General features: G+C 39.1%; 2 protein-coding genes across 4 annotated transcripts in view; both read left to right on the forward strand.

The window, feature by feature from the left end:
- col4a6 (collagen, type IV, alpha 6) overlaps window positions 1-3,729 on the forward strand; it is a 174,881-nt gene extending 171,152 nt beyond the window's left edge. For all 3 annotated transcript variants that reach the window (XM_074623113.1, XM_074623114.1, XM_074623115.1), the window contains one exon: window positions 263-3,729. In XM_074623113.1, coding sequence (XP_074479214.1) covers window positions 263-523 — 261 coding nt within the window. In that variant the 3' untranslated portion in view covers window positions 524-3,729. The remainder of the gene's footprint in view (window positions 1-262) is intronic.
- A 1,409-nt stretch (window positions 3,730-5,138) lies between these two features.
- On the forward strand, window positions 5,139-16,355 carry LOC141760418 (ankyrin repeat domain-containing protein 46). The gene is made up of 4 exons (XM_074623237.1): window positions 5,139-5,295; window positions 8,158-8,500; window positions 11,436-11,594; window positions 14,101-16,355. The coding sequence occupies exons 2-4, from the start codon at window positions 8,190-8,192 to the stop codon at window positions 14,315-14,317; spliced, it is 687 nt and encodes a 228-aa protein (XP_074479338.1). The 5' UTR covers window positions 5,139-5,295; window positions 8,158-8,189; the 3' UTR covers window positions 14,318-16,355.
- The last annotated feature ends 2,266 nt before the right edge of the window (window positions 16,356-18,621 follow it).

An 18,621-nucleotide genomic window follows, 5' to 3' on the forward strand; every position in this document is an offset into this window, starting at 1 on the left:
TTTTATTTTATTCTTTTTTATTATTATCACCATCATTTTCTCTTCGTCAATTTACGGTTAATATTTGTTAGCCTATGTTGATATACAGTAACTTTATTGTAGTCTTAAGGAAACAATGAAATTCATGATTAAAAATAATAATAATAATAATAATAATGATAATAATAATAAAAATAATAATAATAGTAATAATAATAGTAATAATAATAATAATAATAATAATAATAATAATAATAATGAACTTTTGTCTTCTCCTGTGCAGCACACAGCGGCCGGTGCTGAGGGCGGCGGTCAGTCCCTGGTGTCTCCCGGCTCCTGCCTGGAGGATTTCCGCGCGACTCCGTTCATCGAGTGCAACGGGGCCAAGGGCTCCTGCCACTACTTCGCCAACGAGTACAGCTTCTGGCTCACCACGGTGGAGCCCAGCCAGGAGTTTGTCTACTCGCCAGCACAGGAGACCCTGAAGGGAGGCCAGGAGCGCTCCAGAGTCAGCCGCTGCCAAGTCTGCAGCAAGCTCTTGTAGTAGGAGGAGGAGCGGCGGGATGGAGGTGATATACTAACACCTCAAGGGAAAAAAGAGAGATGATTTATAAAGAAATCTATAAAAGAACATGTGACTGACTGAAAATGAGCCCCTCTCCTGCTTCTCTGATGGTTTCAGAATCGAGTCGAACAACATCGACTCAGTTTTTAGAGTTTTTGATCCCTTTTAGGAATGAATGGCTTATTATTATAAAAAATAAAAAAATGTTGGAGGGAGGAAATGGAAAGAGAAGAGCTCCTGTGCTCTTCTCTAGATTATCACTGACAATGGTGCTATTGTTTATGTTCTTTGTGTTTGTCTTGTTTTCTTGTTACGATTGTGGCGAGAATCACTCTCGGCTACCTCGGAGAGTGCCTTTGGATCGCACAGCGCCGCTCGCACATCAGGGCTGGACGTCTGCTTCAGATAAGTCAGTTCAGATGGTGGTGATATGTTTGAAAGTTGGTGGAATCCTAACTTTTGTGAACTGATCTACCTGAAGTAGAATCACCTGATTCTGGTTCAAACACATTTTTTAGTGAATAAAACTTTTGCTTATTTTGTATTTACTGCTGGCTACAACCACTTTAACTGCATTGATGTTACGTTACGTTAAAGCTGCGCCCTCTGAAAACATGCTGGTTGTTTTGCGTGTTTTGCAGGAATGACTCCTCTGGTTATTCATTTTATTCGAATCAAATTACTGAGATTTGAGACTTGCTTGAAAGTATGAACAATTAGTGCGCATAGGTTGAATTATTGTTGTTGTTAGTGTCCGTCTTCCTGCATTTAAAGGAACGACGTGTTACATTTAGGGGGATCTATTGGCAGAAATGGAATAGGATATAAATGAGTATGTTTTCTTTAGTGTGTAATCACTAAAGAAGAATGGTTGTGTTTTCGTTAGCTTAGAATGAGCCGTTTATATCTACATAGAGAGCGGGTCCTCTTCACGGGGTCGACATGTTGCACCGCCATGTTTCTACAGTAGCCCAGAACAGACAAACCAAACACTGGCTCTAGAGAGGGCCACCTTAGTTCTCCTACATGCTTAGCATACGGGAGAATTTTCAGTTGTTGCAATCTGCAACCTCACTGCTAGATGCCGCCAAATCTTACACAATGCACCTTTAAGGAAACACATCTAAACGCAACTGATGTGTAAAAGTTACCTGCCAAAGTGCAACTTTTTTAAAGCTGATTTTACTTCATCAGAAGCACAATTAAGAGAAAATTATAAAGAATAAAACATACTTTAAGAATAAAAGAAAAGCAGCAAAATGTTTACAGTTACTTCTTTAATCAGAAAACAAACATATTTTTCAATATCCTTTTGATAATTTCCATGTTTGCTCCTTTTGATTTGATTTTCTTACAACAAAAATCATTGATCGAAGTCCCGCCTCTTCGTCTGTAACGTGGTGATGTCAGCGAGTAACACATTTTGCAAATACCTGCCAAGCAGCTAGTTTGGCACGCCCTCAAACAAAGCTAGTTAGAGCGGAGCTGGAACGGAGTCTGGAGAGTTGAGTTCGGTTGACCAATCACAACAGAGTGTGGGCCAGCTGACCAATCAGAGCAGACTGGGCTTTTTGGGAGGGGTCTTAAAGAGACAGGTGTTAAACGGAGTGTTTCAGACCTAGGTTGAAAAGAGGGGCTGCGGCACAGCCGGTATGAGAAAAATAAAGCATTTTTTTGAACATTAAAGCATGTTAACATGTTTTTAGTAGAAACTCAAAATACAAGTATGCACCTGGAAGTTAGCATAACAGGTCCTCTTTAATTGATTTTCATTCCTTCAAGCAAGTTACAATTCTCTACAAGTTGATTTTCATAGTTTACAGAAATGATTTCAAACCAATGACAGTCTGGAAGTTAGGGAATCTATCTAAATGTGTAAAGTATGATGAGCCTGGAAACTATAGTTTGACAAAATAAGCTTTTGTTTCCTGAGCTTTTCTGAGTAAAATCCATCTTCTAGTGAAGCTAGTAGATGGATCTTGAGTTAAGAATATTTTGCCACACCATTATTGTGTAAAAATATGCAAAATGACCAGTGCAGTCCTTTAACTTTATATTTTTTCATGTTTCATACGCCTGTGATCTCTGTATATTTCACAATATAAATATGGTGCTACAATACCCATGACAGCTGACTTGAAAGGCAACATTTAAAATATTAAAACATGCAATAAAAAGGAACAAAACAGAACCTCTGCAACAGCTAACTGTAGTAATGAATGACCCATTCATATATATATATTGCACTGATGTGAACTCACATGGGGTTAGAACAATAAACCAAATAAATGGGCTTATTTCCTCTCCACCTTCACACACTTTCATCTAAATGTTGTGACCAAACTAGTGTTGTTTTTTAAATCACCTTTCACTCACACTAAATTTGGAAACCAAACACTCTCTGATAGATTGTTAATTATTGCTGTACATAGTGCTTACTGTATTTCCCACCAAAGTATGTCAGAGCAAAAGTCTATAAAGCTATTAGCTCTAATTTTATTTTAATTTTTTTTCCAGTCTATGTGTCTTTTCTCTGTCCTTGGATAAGAAAGAGGAGGATTTTCTGTCTGTAAATGCAGCCATATGTATGACAGAATTCATCATTTTTTACATTGACTTTGGTTAGCGATGTACAGTTATCCATGGACAGTGAGAGCTACTTGTAACCACTATGACCACCATGTCTAGCACATAGCTCTGTCTCTCTGCTGGTAGCCATGAATTTATTACGATGTCACATTTTTCTTCTTTTTTATTTTATTTTTATTTTTCATCAACCTTTGTGGTTTTTGTAATCTAGATTGTAATTATTTTACGTAAATCATACTATCCCCTGGTTTTATTTACTGAGATGGGAGGGAATGGGACGATAATGATGTGTACATTAAATATTATGAAACAAAAAATGCCTTTAGGATTATGTTTTTATATGGAAAATGTATTCGGCGCTGATGATTTAACAGACGCAACAACTGTTCTTTATTGTCTGTTTGGTCTTTACCCCATTTTCAAAAATAAATAACGCTGAGATGAGTTTAAATGTTTTATGCAGCAGCATGCTGGAGTGACAGAAAAAGAAATGCAGTTTTCCTCAAAGAGGATCTATAACAATAAAATGGTAATAACATGTTTCTATAATGTGTATTTCTGTGCTCACACACTTTGAAATAAAGTCTCTAAACTAACTGGGGATTTCTAAAGCAGAGTTATTATTCATAAAACAATTATTTTCATGATAGCAGCAGGTGTTTTAATGTTTTTTACATGTAAACTCCACTGAGAATATTACATGTGTAAAGATAATGTTTGAGATCAGATTGTTTTGTGCTTGGCAAGTTAAAACATTAACACCTTGTAGCTTGATACTGATTGTATTGCCTTGTTGCAAAACCAAGCAGTTATCAGATATCAGATGTTGAACTTGGCAGAATTGCATTTATTACCAGGCTGGAAAACTTCTCTAATGTCATTTTAAATAAGCTTTTAATTCCCCCTGGTATTGGTATTTGGAGTCACTGGGTCACATTACAAGCTGAAAAAAACTGCCATTATATTTTTATCAGAATATTAATGTTAAATAAATTATAATAAAATATGATATCATATCTAAAATTGTATTGGGGGTTGGGTGGCTTAGGGTGCCATGAAAAAACTTTACTTTGAAAGGGTCTAAAAAAAGTGTGGGAACCATTGCAATAGACAACTGGAACAAATAAAAAAAAATCAGAAAGTAACATGTCATCTACAAGACGAAGATTAATTTATCATCACACAACCCATTTTAATCCCATTTCCATCAGGAAAATAAAAGGTAGCAATGATAGAAATACAAGTACTGATTATAAATCAAGATTATCAGATACTATAAATATTTTTTTTCCCAGTCAAATTTAAGAGAACAGTCAAATATTTGACTTCTTAAATCCAGATTATGAAATAGTGAGTTCAAGTTTGGAATATCATAGTCATAGTTTTGAGATAGCAAGTCGATATTGACTTAAAAAGATTTACAAACATATAATTTTGACTTAGGATCACAATCAGGTTTATTGCCAAGTAAGTTTTCACATACAATGAATTTTCCTTGGTGTTTTGATGCATAACAATAATCCTAGTAAAATAAAATAAAAATAAGTACTGCAAAATTGTCACATAAATATAAAATTGAAAAGAAAATACTATAAAAATATGTTCAATATATCAGTTTTAAACTACAAGTATTTTTCATTTTCCTGTCCTGGAAGAAATAGGCTTCCAATATTATTATTATACTAATAATAATAATAATGAATTATAATAATATAATAATGATTGAATGATGATTGTTGTCTAAACCTTATTAAGTAGTTATTTTGTTAAAAATAGAGCAGAATGATATGTCCAATATACAATAACAGAAACATTTAATACAAATAAAATAATAATGTAAATATTCAAGTCAATTTTATTTTTGTATTTATATTAATCAATTTTTTAATTTGTTTTTTCATTCAAAATTACAAAATTTGACACCTTCTGTCTTGATTTGGACAAGGGAAATACTCCACAAAAATGATTCAAACGAATGACTAGGGTGTAGTTCATCATGTGTAGTTCCTGTTATGACCCCTCCAGGACAGTAGGTGGCGACAGAGGCCTGACCGTCGCTTAGCAAACAGAGGCAGCCTAGCATCACAACAACACTGCTAGCAGCGTTAGCTCGAAGAAGAGCGAAGTGTCTTTTTCTCTGCTAACTGGGAACATATTAACAGGTGAGGAATACACCTGACAGCCAACACAACTTCTATAATACACGTTTAGTTCACGAACACGCTTATACTATCGTTAAATAACACATTAATCTGTTTCAGTGCTGTGTACAGCGCTAGCTGGCATGCTAGCATTAGCTCCGCTAGCTTCTCACCGTTAGCTGTCATCATTAGCACTTGCTAACGTGTCATTCTGAAAAGTCGGATATATATATGTCATAAAGATGAATGTGCAACTGGGATTACACGTTGCTGCCATCTTCAGGACTGCCAGCTGCTTAATGCTACAGCTAGCTAGCTACTACACAATGTAACTTTCCATTACAAACCTATATAAGGTCAGCTCCACTGGCTGAGAGGGCTTCCTTCACAGGTTGTTGTGACTTCATGTGAACATTAAAGGACATAAGATAAGATAAGATGAATCTTTATTAATGCCCAGAGGGAAATTCAGGTGTCAAAGCAGCACCATCAGCAAACAGAGTGAAACACAGGAGAGGTAAAGGTATACAACAATTATAAAAACAATAATAGAGATATAAAAGATACAGAGTGAATGGGTGAACATAGTGTGTGCAGTCCGTCAATAAATAAATGTAGTATGTGCAATAAATAAATGTAATATGTACACGTGTGCAGTCTATAAAGTGGTATATAGGATGTATAGTGTAAAGGAAGTGCGCCAGTGGTTAGAGTCCAAGATGGTTGCAGATAGTGCATGTTAAAAGGCAGATAGTGCATGTTAAAAGGTAGATAGTGCATGTTAAAAGGCAGATAGTGCATGTTTAAAGGTAGATAGTGCATGTTTAAAGGCAGATAGGGCATGTTAAAAGGTAGATAGTGCATGTTTAAAGGTAGATAGTGCATGTTAAAAGGTAGATAGTGCATGTTAAAAGGTAGATAGTGCATGTTTAAAGTTCTTAAAGTCCCAATAGTTCTCATATGGGGGTCAGCCTTGGTTGTGGAGCCTGATGGCTACCAGCATGAAGGACTGACCCAGGCGCTTTGTGTTGTGCCGAGGGGGGATGAGTCTGTGGCTGAAGGTGCTCCTCATCTTGACTAGCTCATCATGGAGGGGGTGGGAGGGGTACTCCAGGATAGCATCCAGCTTCCTCCTCATCCTCCCCTCTGCCACCACCTCCAAATCAATCGTCCAGTTCAGATCCAACCACAGAGCTAGCCTTCCTCACCAGCCTGTTCAGTTTGTTGGCATCCCTTGTGTTCGTGTTACCTCCCCAACATGCCACAGCAAAGAAGAGTACACTGGCTACTACAGACTGGTAAAACATCTGCAGCAGCCTATTGTAAACGTTGAAGGACTTGAGCCTCCTCAGGAAGAACAGTTTGCTCTGTCCCTTCCCTGTAGAGGGCCTCGGTGTTGTCGGTCCAGTCCAGTTTACTGTTCATATGTACTCCCAGGAACTTGTAGGTGTCCACCACCTCCACCTCCTCCCCTTGGATGTTGATGGGAGTTGGGGGCCTCTTGCTCAGCCACATGTTAGGGTTCATAACGTTATGTTTACACATAATGTTTGCTATTAATAATGTAATATAGGAATTACTGCTAACTAATGTACAGAAATAGTCCATGTGAAATTGCTTTGTTACAATACAGTATTATATTTTTTACACACTACTTAATGGTAACAAAATGCACTGATTAATAAAAGGCTAATGTTACACAGACCACACAGGTTTGTTTTTGTTAGTTATGTGTACACTTCTGTGTTAAATAGATGACAACATATGTAAAGACCAGAGTCTCATTCTCTATTTCGTAAATGTTGAACTACAATTTGACCAGGTTTTGTAGGAGTACTTTTTAACACTTAATTTGAGGGATGTACATTGGTTTATCCCAACACTCAAATCACTGTATCATGAATATTGACAGTATATAAAATCCCCCAAGAGGAAATCATTCAAACTTTGCCCTCCAGATGAAGGTCAGAGGTCAAGGTTCATGTGGAAGTGACTGGGATCATTGTTTTATGTGTAATTGTAATTGCTTTTCTAACTTTGTAAAACAAAATGTGACAAATAACAACAGAGATATAAATTTAATGAATTGATATTTATTATTAAAATAATAAATCGTACACCAGCAACTTGGTAAGAAATCTTAAAAATGAACAGGAATTATAATTCAAGTATAATCCTTTTTTAATGCAGCAACAAATTCATCAAAACTTGAAGAGGAATTGAAATTGCCAGTATATAATGTATACACTATATAAACATAGAACTGAATTCAATAGATTGGCCCCATTGTCACCGATACCTGATCCAGCTACTTGATTCAGTATCGGCCCGATATCCGATCCGGTATCGGTGCATCCCTAAATTTGATAATCGATTAAAAGTAATTTTTCACTCAAAAATGGCAGAAAATGCTGTTTTCAGATTTCCTGCTTGTCTCTGTTTTATATCATATTAAACGTAATATGTTTGGGTTTTGGACTGATAAAACAAGACACTTAAAGACATAACTTTGGACTTTGAGAAACTGGAAGAGACATTTTTCATTATTTTCTGACATTTTATAGACCAAACCGTTTATCGATTCATCGGCCGATTAACCAATATTGAAAATAATTGTTAGTTGCAGCCCTACTTAATAGAATATATGCTCACATTTGAGAAGCTGGAACAAGGGAATATTAAAGCGGATATAATTAATATTTTTATAATAATTATTTGTCAAATAACAATGTGAAAACAGTGTGAAAGGTGTCGCTCGTAGTGATGAACCTACAGAGAATTACCACCTGACTCTGCAGCTCTCCTCGGCTTTACGGGGCTTTACAGTTTCGGCTTATTGTTTAGCCAAGAATGACATGTTGACATGGTTTTTCCTCTATCCAGGTACGCTGGAATTTTCTGACACCCACTCGGACATGTCCTATGTCTTCATCAACGACTCGTCGCAGACCAACGTGCCTCTGCTACAGGCCTGCATTGATGGAGACCTGCCTTTCGCCAAGAGGCTCCTGGAGACGGGATGCGACCCCAACATCCGTGACAACAGGGGCCGCACCGGCCTGCACCTAGCCGCCGCACGGGGTAACGTGGACATATGCCGCCTCCTGCACAAGTTCGGGGCCGACCTGTTGGCGACCGATTATCAAGGAAATACAGCGCTGCATCTGTGTGGTCATGTGGATACGATACAGTTCCTGGTTTCCAACGGGCTGAAGATCGATATCTGGTAAGAAATTGAATCCTTTCAGGTAATGAAGGTGATATAAAAGTTTAAGCTTTTATGTGTTCTGTGGAGTTTTACCTTTCTCCTCTATTTTTACAAGATGTTTTTATTGAAGCAAGTATTACAGCATTAAGTAAACATAAAGAGCACAGTAGGACAAATTTTCATACTACTTTAATCGCCATGGGGGTGTAATGATGGTGGTAAAGCCAGAAAAGAGCCCCATATTTTTTCGTAGGTTGCTGGATTCCTCCTCACACTACACAGGATCTTTTCAGGTGTACTATGGGATGTTAATTAATTTAACCATTGCTTCTGTGAAGGGGGATGTTCAGATTTCCAGTTTTGTAGAATACACTTTTTCCCAGCGGTGCCCACGAGTATGGATGCACCGATACCACTTATTTTCAGACCTAGTACAAGTACTTACATTTGGGTACTCGCCGATACCGAGTACCGAAACGAGTGCTTCTCTGTGCCAAAAGACCTTCGTTAACAGCCAGCTGGAGGGTGTGAGCGACACACCGCAGGCTGGGGAGTCCCGCATATGAGGCGGTGTGCTGCGACCGGCTCTAGGTCGGCTTGGAAAGGCTCGGAGCGAAGGTGCTCCCCGGGGCCTTGGCCAAAGCGTCACTGGGGCGGACTGTCCTCAGCGCGTCCAAACTGCGTGGTGCCCCCAGGGCTGGGCTCGGCCCAGATAAAAGACGCCAGGGGTCTGCGGCGATGTCTGCAACCCACTCGACCCGTCTCGCCCACACCGTCGAGGAGGTGGAGCGTGAGCGCGTGCGACAGGACCCGAAAGATGGTGACGAGAGGTTAACGGTTACGCTGCCGTAAAGTGGTATCGGTGCCGTTGTATCGGAGCCGTTTTGCGAGTACGAGTACATGAGCACAGTATCGGGCCCGATACTGGTATCGGTATCGGTGCATCCCTACCCGCGAGTAATGTGAAGTATTTTTTATTATGGTTCAAAGGAAGTCCTTGTGTCATCCAGACCCTGGGGTCAGACGAAATGTCGTTTTTTACAATAGTACTCTCTCTATTACTCTAGCGATGTATTTCGAAAATTCTTCCAGATAGCAATTCCAAAGCATATGAAATAAATCTCCATCACAGGTTTACAACTCTGGCAATCGGGAGAGGAGTTCTGGTATATATTCTGCCGTCTATGTGGAGCGTAATAAGTTCTATTAAAGAGGTTAAATTGTATTTGTCTATGTTTAGTTGACATTAGTACAGTCTGAGACATTTCAAGGATAGTACACCATTCGGCATCATTGTAATTGTATTCAAGATCTGATTCTCATTTTTTTTTTTATCAATCTTATATAAATATTAAGGCTGTCAATAGATTGAAATAGGTAATCGCGATTTATCGCACATTTATTATCTGTTGAAAATGTACTTTAAAGGGAGATTTGTCAAGTATTTAATACTCTTATCAACATGGGAGTGGGCAAATATGCTGCTTTATGCAAATATATGTATATATTTATTATTGGAAATCAATTAACAACACAAAACAATGACAGATATTGTCCAGATACCCTCACAGGTACTGCATTTAGTGTAAAAATATCTTATTGAATATATAATATAGGTCAAGTAACATATTTTACACATCATATTCTTGTGTGTAGTTTTAGTGCAGTGCTACACACTTTAGTTTTGCGCAGTCAATGTTGTGACTGGATGTTAATGAATTTGCAAGTTATTTAATGATAAAACATCCAAACCGTCTTCTTTGTATGACAGAGTATCAGGTATTAATCCATCACATTACTATCGGTGCACTAACTGGTGCAGAATGGCTGCTGATGCTACCTGTAAACCAATGCTGAGGATGCTAATGCTACAGCTGAAGCTATGGAAGACGGAATCTGTCCAAATCAAAAACAAATAAATAATGACTCAATAAATTAATAAATATGTCATTAAATGTAGCAAAAATAAATATTAAAAATAAATGTAGCCATTAATTTATTGATAAAATGTGACATAAATTGATATTTCTGTTTTAATTTGCTTCTTTATTTATTTATCTTTGTAATAATTTACTCATCTGTTTAATTTTCCCTTTTATGTATTTATTTTTGTTCATTTTTAAAAGTATTTATTTATTTTTGCATTTATTTTGCATTTATTTATTTTTGTGATTTATTTCATATTTGTTTTCAAATGTATGTATTTATTTATGTATTTATGCATTTAATTATTTATATATTCATGCACGATTTTCCCGATAAATTGTTTAATCGATGCAGCTCTAATATATTGGACTACTGGAAGCATGCTATAGAAGCATTTAGATACCGTGCTAAGAAAGAATATGGCTGATAAAGTTCACTGGACCAGTAACTACGTAGTGTGTACATTCATGAAACAGCAGGGAGAAGACACCACAATGTTTTGATATGTTTTTTGCGCTGCTTACATGAGCATAAGCACATGTGGTCAGGTTAGGTCAGGACAGGTCAGGACAAAGGAGCACGCGAGCGAGATTAAACAGAAGCACTTCAAATATCTCAAACAGTTCATGGCATGGTTTAGTCTTTACCTTGGATTTTGGGTCATGGTTCAGTTTATTTCATGGTTCAAAAAACAAAGAGCACCTCACATTTTATGGACCTGTTTCACTAAATTAAACTGAGCTCTGGATAAATACAAAACAGGACAAAACGGCCACCAAAGATGACCTTTTATGAAAGTCTGTGATACATACAACACTTCCTTTGTTTCTAGCCTTCGTCATTTAATTAAAGCTGCACCACCTTCTTCTTTGAACAGTGTGTGGTGGCACTTGGCCAACTCGGCAGAGGAAATTACAGTTTTGAAATGTGGTTTCCTTTTTTATTAAGTAGTCATACTGAATATTTCCTCAGCCTTTCCTTTGGTCTAACTGTGCTGTGTGTCTGTCGCTTGTCATGCTTAATATAGTAACCACAATGGCTCGACCCCTCTGGTGCTGGCGAAGAGACGTGGCGTCAACAAGGACGCCATCCGTCTGCTGGAAGGACTGGAGGAGCAGGAGGTGAAGGGCTTCAACAGAGGACCCCATTCCAAGCTGGAGACCATGCAGATGGCCGACAGCGAGAGGTAAATGTGTGGAGAATGTGAGGAATTTTGGACTGCGTGGGTGAGTGAGAAGGACAAAGGGATACGGGTGGAGGCGTGCAAAGCAAATAAACCGGACTGACCAAAAGTGTCATTCAGTGAGACTCAAAAGGCTCCTTTGTTTGTTTAGTCTGAGAGCAGTGATAAGGGCATGAGATAATGTGTCATGATTTACAGTAGTTCTAAAGACTGGAGCTCATTCATGTGCAAACGAACCAACAGGGAGGAAAACTGATCCGATAAAAATGTCTGTATAAAAGCTTTATTTATTTAAGCAGCCAGATGAGGCCGTAGAAAGAATGTCAACTTGGTGAAAGTTTGAAATGTAATTATTAAAGGTCCCCATATCATTTTCAGGTTCATACTTGTATTTTATGTTTCTACTAAAACATGTTTACATGCTGTTCATACTGTCTGTCTGAATCTGCCTGTATTCACCCTCTGTATGAAACGCTCCGTTTTCTTGCATTCAGGGTCTGAAGGTAGCATCCGCCACCCGCCAAATTCGGGTAAATTGTTGGCAGAGGCGGATAAAATCATCAGGCCATCCGCCACTTTGGCAGACAGGGAAAACACTAGGGATGGGAATAGAGAACCGGTTCTAAGTTGTCCGCCTTCTTGGCATCTCATCCCTCTGTGACTTTCGATTCCTCTTATCGATGCTTTCCCACAGTTACGCTGCACAATGACGCATACGCACGCTGTATCATGTTTCAGTTTGTTTGGGACCGGAGACATGGCGGAGAGAAAAAAAGCGCTCAACAGCATGGCGCTACTAAACCTGAGGGGACGCACCCTATTTTTTCAACAAAACAACAAAACTGTGTTTAATTCAGCAGGAGGAGAGTTAGTAACGTTAGCTGTTAGCAGCCGTTAGCAGCACAGTCCTGACTGGTTAAATAGCGGAGCTACTAACGTTAATGGAGGTGCCACTCAGTTATTATTATGAGGCGTTCAGGCTCTGCTTAGGAAAAATTACTATTGGGCGAAGGTAAATTAAGTTATCATGATGTGTTCAAATATAATCTCGTAAAAATACGTTTTTGGTGAGAAACTTGAATAGATCCAGTTGTATGAAGGAAATGTTTTCACATCAATATTAAATAGATATTACAGAGGGAATTATGACCTGTTTAACTTCTTAACACTAGCTCTAAGCAGCTAGCCAAGATTTTTTTAATCATAGCAAATATTTAAATCATTTGAATTGTGTGTTTTTATGCAAATAACCACTATAGATGACAATAACAAAGTACAGTACTACTGTGTACACTACCCTCCCGCCCCAGAAAAACAGGGCTCCCCCAGAAGCCACGGTGTAATTTAAATATTGTAATTTACTGTGTATATGTTTTCTGTGTAAAATATATCCAACATTTAATGACTTCAGATCTAAAGTGTTTTTCCTTCATTTAGTGCAGAGATTTCAAAAGTGGCAGGCAAAAATAATACTTGCCTGCCACAGTGGCAGGAAGTGAAAAAAGTTCATTTCAGACCCTGCATTTCCTGCATTATGTTACCCACTTGCTAGCTTGCTAAATTGTTAGCCTCTGGGGCTTCTAGACACCGACAGTAACGTTAATATTGCCGTTGCTTAGCAGCGGTGTTCTCACGACTTAACCACTTGAACGCCAAGCATATCGTGTACACGATTTTCCATGTTGTAAACAGGAGCTCCCGAGTTTCATTTGAAGGCATCAATAAACTGGGCTTGCTTCCGAAATTCCGTACTACCATGCTATTTAACACGCTAAAACAGTATATGAGATATTTTAGTTGCAGCAGTTTAAATTATAGCCTATTCAAACAAGACAATTTCAGATATTTATCAAGATATATATCAGCTTACCATGTTTTGTTTTTTTCAATGTGTTACTGATGCATTCTTGTCAGATTTTAATTATTTTTTTATATAAAAACAAGATTTTATCTTAAAAAAAATAGATGTCAATGTCAATCACATATGCACAAAACTAACACTGTTTAAGAACCCGGCACGGCGCGCTTTGCGAGCTTCCACGCGTGACAAAAGAGGTACGGGGCACCAGCTAAAATCTTGCCTAGGGCACCGTATTGTATAGGGCTGGCACTGAGTATACCAAAAGAAAAAAAGACTGGACTTTTCCTGGAGGATTTGCTCATCTTTCATTTCAGAAAGCTGACAAAACAAACAAAAACAAAACCAGAGTTCGTCCTCATCTTGGGTTGGTTGGGATGCCTCCTGCTGCCCTGTATTTACAACTTCACTCTCCCCCTCCATGACTGACCAAATCACGATTACAATATTGCGAGATCACGCGAGAATTGCTACCCCGGTGGAAACGGCGGACACATTTCGACCGCTACGTGGTATATACTGTCATATCGGCATATGATATGTGAATCTATCCATTAGTAGCTCTGTGAATCTGTGTATATGAGGCAAAAGGAGGATTGAAGGTCTCATCTGTTGACTGGCTGTAACAGTGATTTCCTCTATGTGTCCCAGTGCGATGGAGAGCCACTCCTTACTGAACCCCAACCTGCAGAGCAGCGAGGGTGTCCTGTCCAGCTTCAGGACCACCTGGCAGGAGTTCGTGGAGGATCTGGGCTTCTGGAGGGTGCTGCTGCTGCTGGTGGTCATCGCCCTCCTCTCCCTGGGGATCGCCTACTACGTCAGCGGGGTCCTGCCTTTCTCCACCAGCCAGCTGGAGCTGGTGCACTGAGGGAGGGCAGGGAGGAGGTCTGATGAAGAGGAAGCATGGGTAGTAAAATAAGCAAGTGAAGTTCTGGTTTCGGCTTCGGATTTTTGTTTATTTGCAGCCCAGATCTTGTCTTTTTCTTCGTTATCTAAACAGGGAAACATCATATTGTATTGTTAGTAAAAAAGCAGTAATCCTTAAGAACAAAACTCACTTTCTCAATTAATGAAATACTTAAAAAAACAACAACTTGCAAGCTTGAGGAGATTAACCCAGGAAGTGTCTCATTTAGAACACCCTTTGTGTTGACATCATGATGACGCCACGGTGTTAGCTGGAGGCTAAACAAATGAAAGACTGGAGGCTAACACTAGCAGTGGGCTAAAGTTACACAACTAAAATGTCATCTTGCTGTGTTGTTGGGTGCCAGAATCCAGATATCACAACAGTTGAGATGACAAACTGTGATTCGAGGCTCTAGCGAGCTACAATATCGGAGAAACGTTTCAGAGATGGAGAGTAAATGTTGCTAATAGTTAGCCTTCTGCTAACCGTAGCCGTGAGCCGATGGCTGCAGTTAGCAGAAGGCTAAACTATTAACAACCCTTTCTCTCCGTCTCTGAAACGCTTCTCCGATATTGTACGACTCTCTTTTTGACTGACTTTACTGAAGGATAGTTAACTATAGGCATCCAAAGATTTATACGCCCTCAATTTATCTTTACAGCGCTGCCGTTGGCCTCCAGCCCGCTGGTCAGACGGCTGGCTACTTAGCTAGCTTAGCTTGCTAATTCCACCATGCTGTCATGAAACACAGAAAATGAGCCGAACAAAGTTGTCACTCATCTGGCGATAAGCAGATCTGTGCTTTCCTACGCTGTGAAGTGAGTGTGTGGATGAAGCATTAAGTTGTTAAATTTGACTCAGTAGCGACTGGCTAGTTAGCTACCTAGCTTGCTAATTCCACCATGCTACAGAAAATAAGCCCGACAGCGGACAGCGCTGGGTCACGGTCCCTCTGCCTCACTCCTCGCCGCTAGGAGACGGGAGGAGAGCAGGCGTTAGCTCGCCAGCTTGTCAGTCTGCGGACAAGCTAGCTAGTTCTGGAGACAGACAAGCTAGCTAGCTAGCTAACGTTAGCCAGCCGTCTCCTCCTCCTGCAGTAGTCTCAAGCGGCGTAGGGGTCAGCTAATCTGGTCCCGTTGGTTCATGTTAACTTTCTCAACTAACACTCGTGATCCTGGAGAGTGAGTGACAGAACATATTGAGAGAAACTAGTATTTTCTTCAGCCATTGTTAAAAAAACAAGCCAACAATACTTGCTAGCCAGCGTTAAATAACGTTTTCAGAGAAATTCTCTGCCTCCACTTAATGCTCCGCCCAATTAATTAAGTATTGTGCAACATTTCCCCTTTAAAAAGCTGCTTTTGAAAAAGTGAGTGATAAAATATGATGCTCCTGTTTTGTTTTAATGCAGTTATACAATGACATTTCCTTGTATAACACCTTTTCACTTAATGTTCTGTTACAAGCTGTATATTGCCAATGTTTTGTACCTTTTGTTTTCTTATTCGTCTGATCTTTCAATTGTGTTATTTATCAAATATATCTTGTGTATTCATTTCCCTGCATACTGTATGTTTTGTTTTCTCAATTAATCGATATTCCAACTGGAGACAGTTTAGTTGTGATAACTGACAGTTGATTCCCTGTCGTCAGAGTAGAAAAGCACCTTGACTGTGTGAATTTTTGAGAGAACGCTTCATGTTTTACAGCAGCTCATTAAGACATTCCCGCCAGAAGCATGCAGCTTTGTTGCATTAAAATCTGCTGTGTTGTTGTAAACATCATATATAGGCACAATGCTCATCAACTGTAGGATCATGGCAGCAGATTAACAATGTTTTGTTATATATTCATTTTATCTTGATGTCCTTGTAAACCATGTATTTGTAGGTTTTCCACCTGTTTTTTTTCTGTGTACAATAACACATTTGAAGTAAATCCTAATTTAATGTGGAAACAATAAAATCATGTGTATGTATGATTCTACGCAAGAGGACTACCCGTGTTGTCAGATTTCTGATTTTATCTGCTGATCAGTGCATTAATTTGCGGTTACCAAGGTCAAAGTGAATATTAGGAACTGAAAATCACAATTTAGAAATGTATAGAAAAATAAAATGTCTTTAATTCATCAAGTATGCTTCTTTAGGGATCCGTGCACATGCTTGCATGTTTTCCCAACAAGTTATCTTAATTTAAAGTTGTTAAATAGTCTATTTTCTGACCTGTTCTGCTTCCTTGAAAGAGTGTTTCCACTCCAAAATGCAACATTATACCCCTTTCATCTCCTTCTGTAATCAATCAGGAACATGTCTTCAGATATTACAACTTGTAAAAATTGGGGTGTGAGGGGTCAAAAACACTATATGCAGAAGATGGTTAATGAACCAGGCATAATATACATTACATTCTCATGAGGTGAGTCATTACAGCAACAACATAGGAACTGCCCCCTAAAGTTATTTTCAGTGTAACATGAAAAGGTTGATATTAATGGATTTTTTCACTCGTATTTCTATTCTTTGTCTGAATTCTGTTTGGGGAACAATGATGCAGTTAAGTTTCGGAAATGCAGTTCCTATAGCCTTGTGCTTTGGGGAATGTGAACACGAAGTATCCGTATTTGTTCGTATTTTTAGCAAAGTTGCACCACATTTACTAGCCGAATTATCTATTAGCAGTCCCTCTTGGCTGTGCACTCATGAATGTACCGATAACTATCACTGGTTTGCTTTGATGCTCGAGAAAAGGTAAACACGTAATGATTCTCAGGAAAGTTCTGGCCGTCTTTTTTCCATGATCTCTTAGCGCATTTATAATATCACCTGTAAATCACACTGAATCTAAAATATTTTATATGCATATTTTACACTCAAGATGATATGACATGTACCATAAATGTAATATCTTAATCTACAAAGTAAATACAGCATAGCTGTCAATGAAATGTAGCTAGTGTAGTAAAATGTATAGCTACAATTCAGAGTACTATTTGTCTTTGATTTGCCATACGAAATATAGCTTACCTCCGAAGCTCACTGAGGCCATTTTGAAGGCAATTTTAACTTTTTAAAATGCATTTATTTCAGAATAAATGATTAAGAATATATTCTTATTTTATTGTTTATATCAGGCAGGCGCGTATAGTCAAGGGAAGGCCTGATAGCCAATCAAGGATCTTTATTTTTCTATGTTTAAGTTCTGGCCAATCAAAAGTCTGGGATGTCAGTGTGGGCGGAGTTAACTCATTGTTTTGATGAAACGTCAAGACGAGTTCGGTAATATTCCAATTTTACAGTTGAATTTAATAAATTATGGATCTGAGGAAGAAGTTCACGAAACAAGTGAATATTTGGCCCTCTTAAATGAAGCTAAAACCGCAGGGAAATGTCACCTGTTCTTCCTCCAAGGTAATTCACGCCGACGGTCAAACTTCCGGTGACATCTTGCAGTGTGGAGAGATGTTTTTTTCGGGGATTAAATCGTGTCTCCGGTTATTAATAAACACTTTACTTTTACTGTCACAGCTGAGCTGGCAGATTAGTTGGATTAAATCCATGTTCAACTCCAACAAGCAACACACGGTAAGATAAAACGCTATCTTTAGCCCGCCGTGGCCATTGATTGACAGGCTGCTACATCATGAGCTATGTCTGCCAGCATGTTGGTGTGAGCAGTTCAATGAATGGGTGAGGTCATTGTGTTGTTTTGAGTTGGTTCAGGTGTGGTTGCTTGTTCAGGTGTGGTTGTTGGTTCAGGTGTGGTTGCTTGTTCAGGTGTGGTTCCTTGTTCAGGTGTGGTTGCTTGGTCAGGTGTGGTTGTTTGTTCAGGTGTGGTTGCTTGTTCAGGTGTGGTTGTTGGTTCAGGTGTGGTTGCTTGTTCAGGTGTGGTTCCTTGTTCAGGTGTGGTTGCTTGGTCAGGTGTGGTTGTTTGTTCAGGTGTGGTTGCTTGTTCAGGTGTGGTTGTTGGTTCAGGTGTGGTTGCTTGTTCAGGTGTGGTTGCTGGTTCAGGTGTGGTTGTTGGTTCAGGTGTGGTTGTTGGTTCAAGTGTGGTTGCTGGTTCAGGTGTGGTTGTTGGTTCAGGTGTGGTTGCTTGTTCAGGTGTGGTTGCTTGTTCAGGTGTGGTTGCTTGTTCAGGTGTGGTTGTTGATTCAGGTGTGGTTGCTTCTTCAGGTGTGGTTGCTGGTTCAGGTGTGGTTGCTTGTTCAGGTGTGGTTGTTGGTTCAGGTGTGGTTGCTTGTTCAGGTGTGGTTGCTTGTTCAG

The sequence above is a fragment of the Sebastes fasciatus genome, chromosome 22 (genome assembly GCF_043250625.1).
Source record: "Sebastes fasciatus isolate fSebFas1 chromosome 22, fSebFas1.pri, whole genome shotgun sequence".
Lineage (NCBI taxonomy): Eukaryota > Metazoa > Chordata > Actinopteri > Perciformes > Sebastidae > Sebastes > Sebastes fasciatus.

Bases quoted from the DNA above. Each gene is read 5' to 3' on its own strand.
- LOC141760418 (XM_074623237.1), top strand. From the start codon at position 8,190: ATGTCCTATGTCTTCATCAACGACTCGTCGCAGACCAACGTGCCTCTG. The intron at 8,501-11,435 runs GTAAGAAATTGA...TGCTTAATATAG, and splicing joins GGGCTGAAGATCGATATCTG to TAACCACAATGGCTCGACCC. The intron at 11,595-14,100 runs GTAAATGTGTGG...TATGTGTCCCAG, and splicing joins CAGATGGCCGACAGCGAGAG to TGCGATGGAGAGCCACTCCT.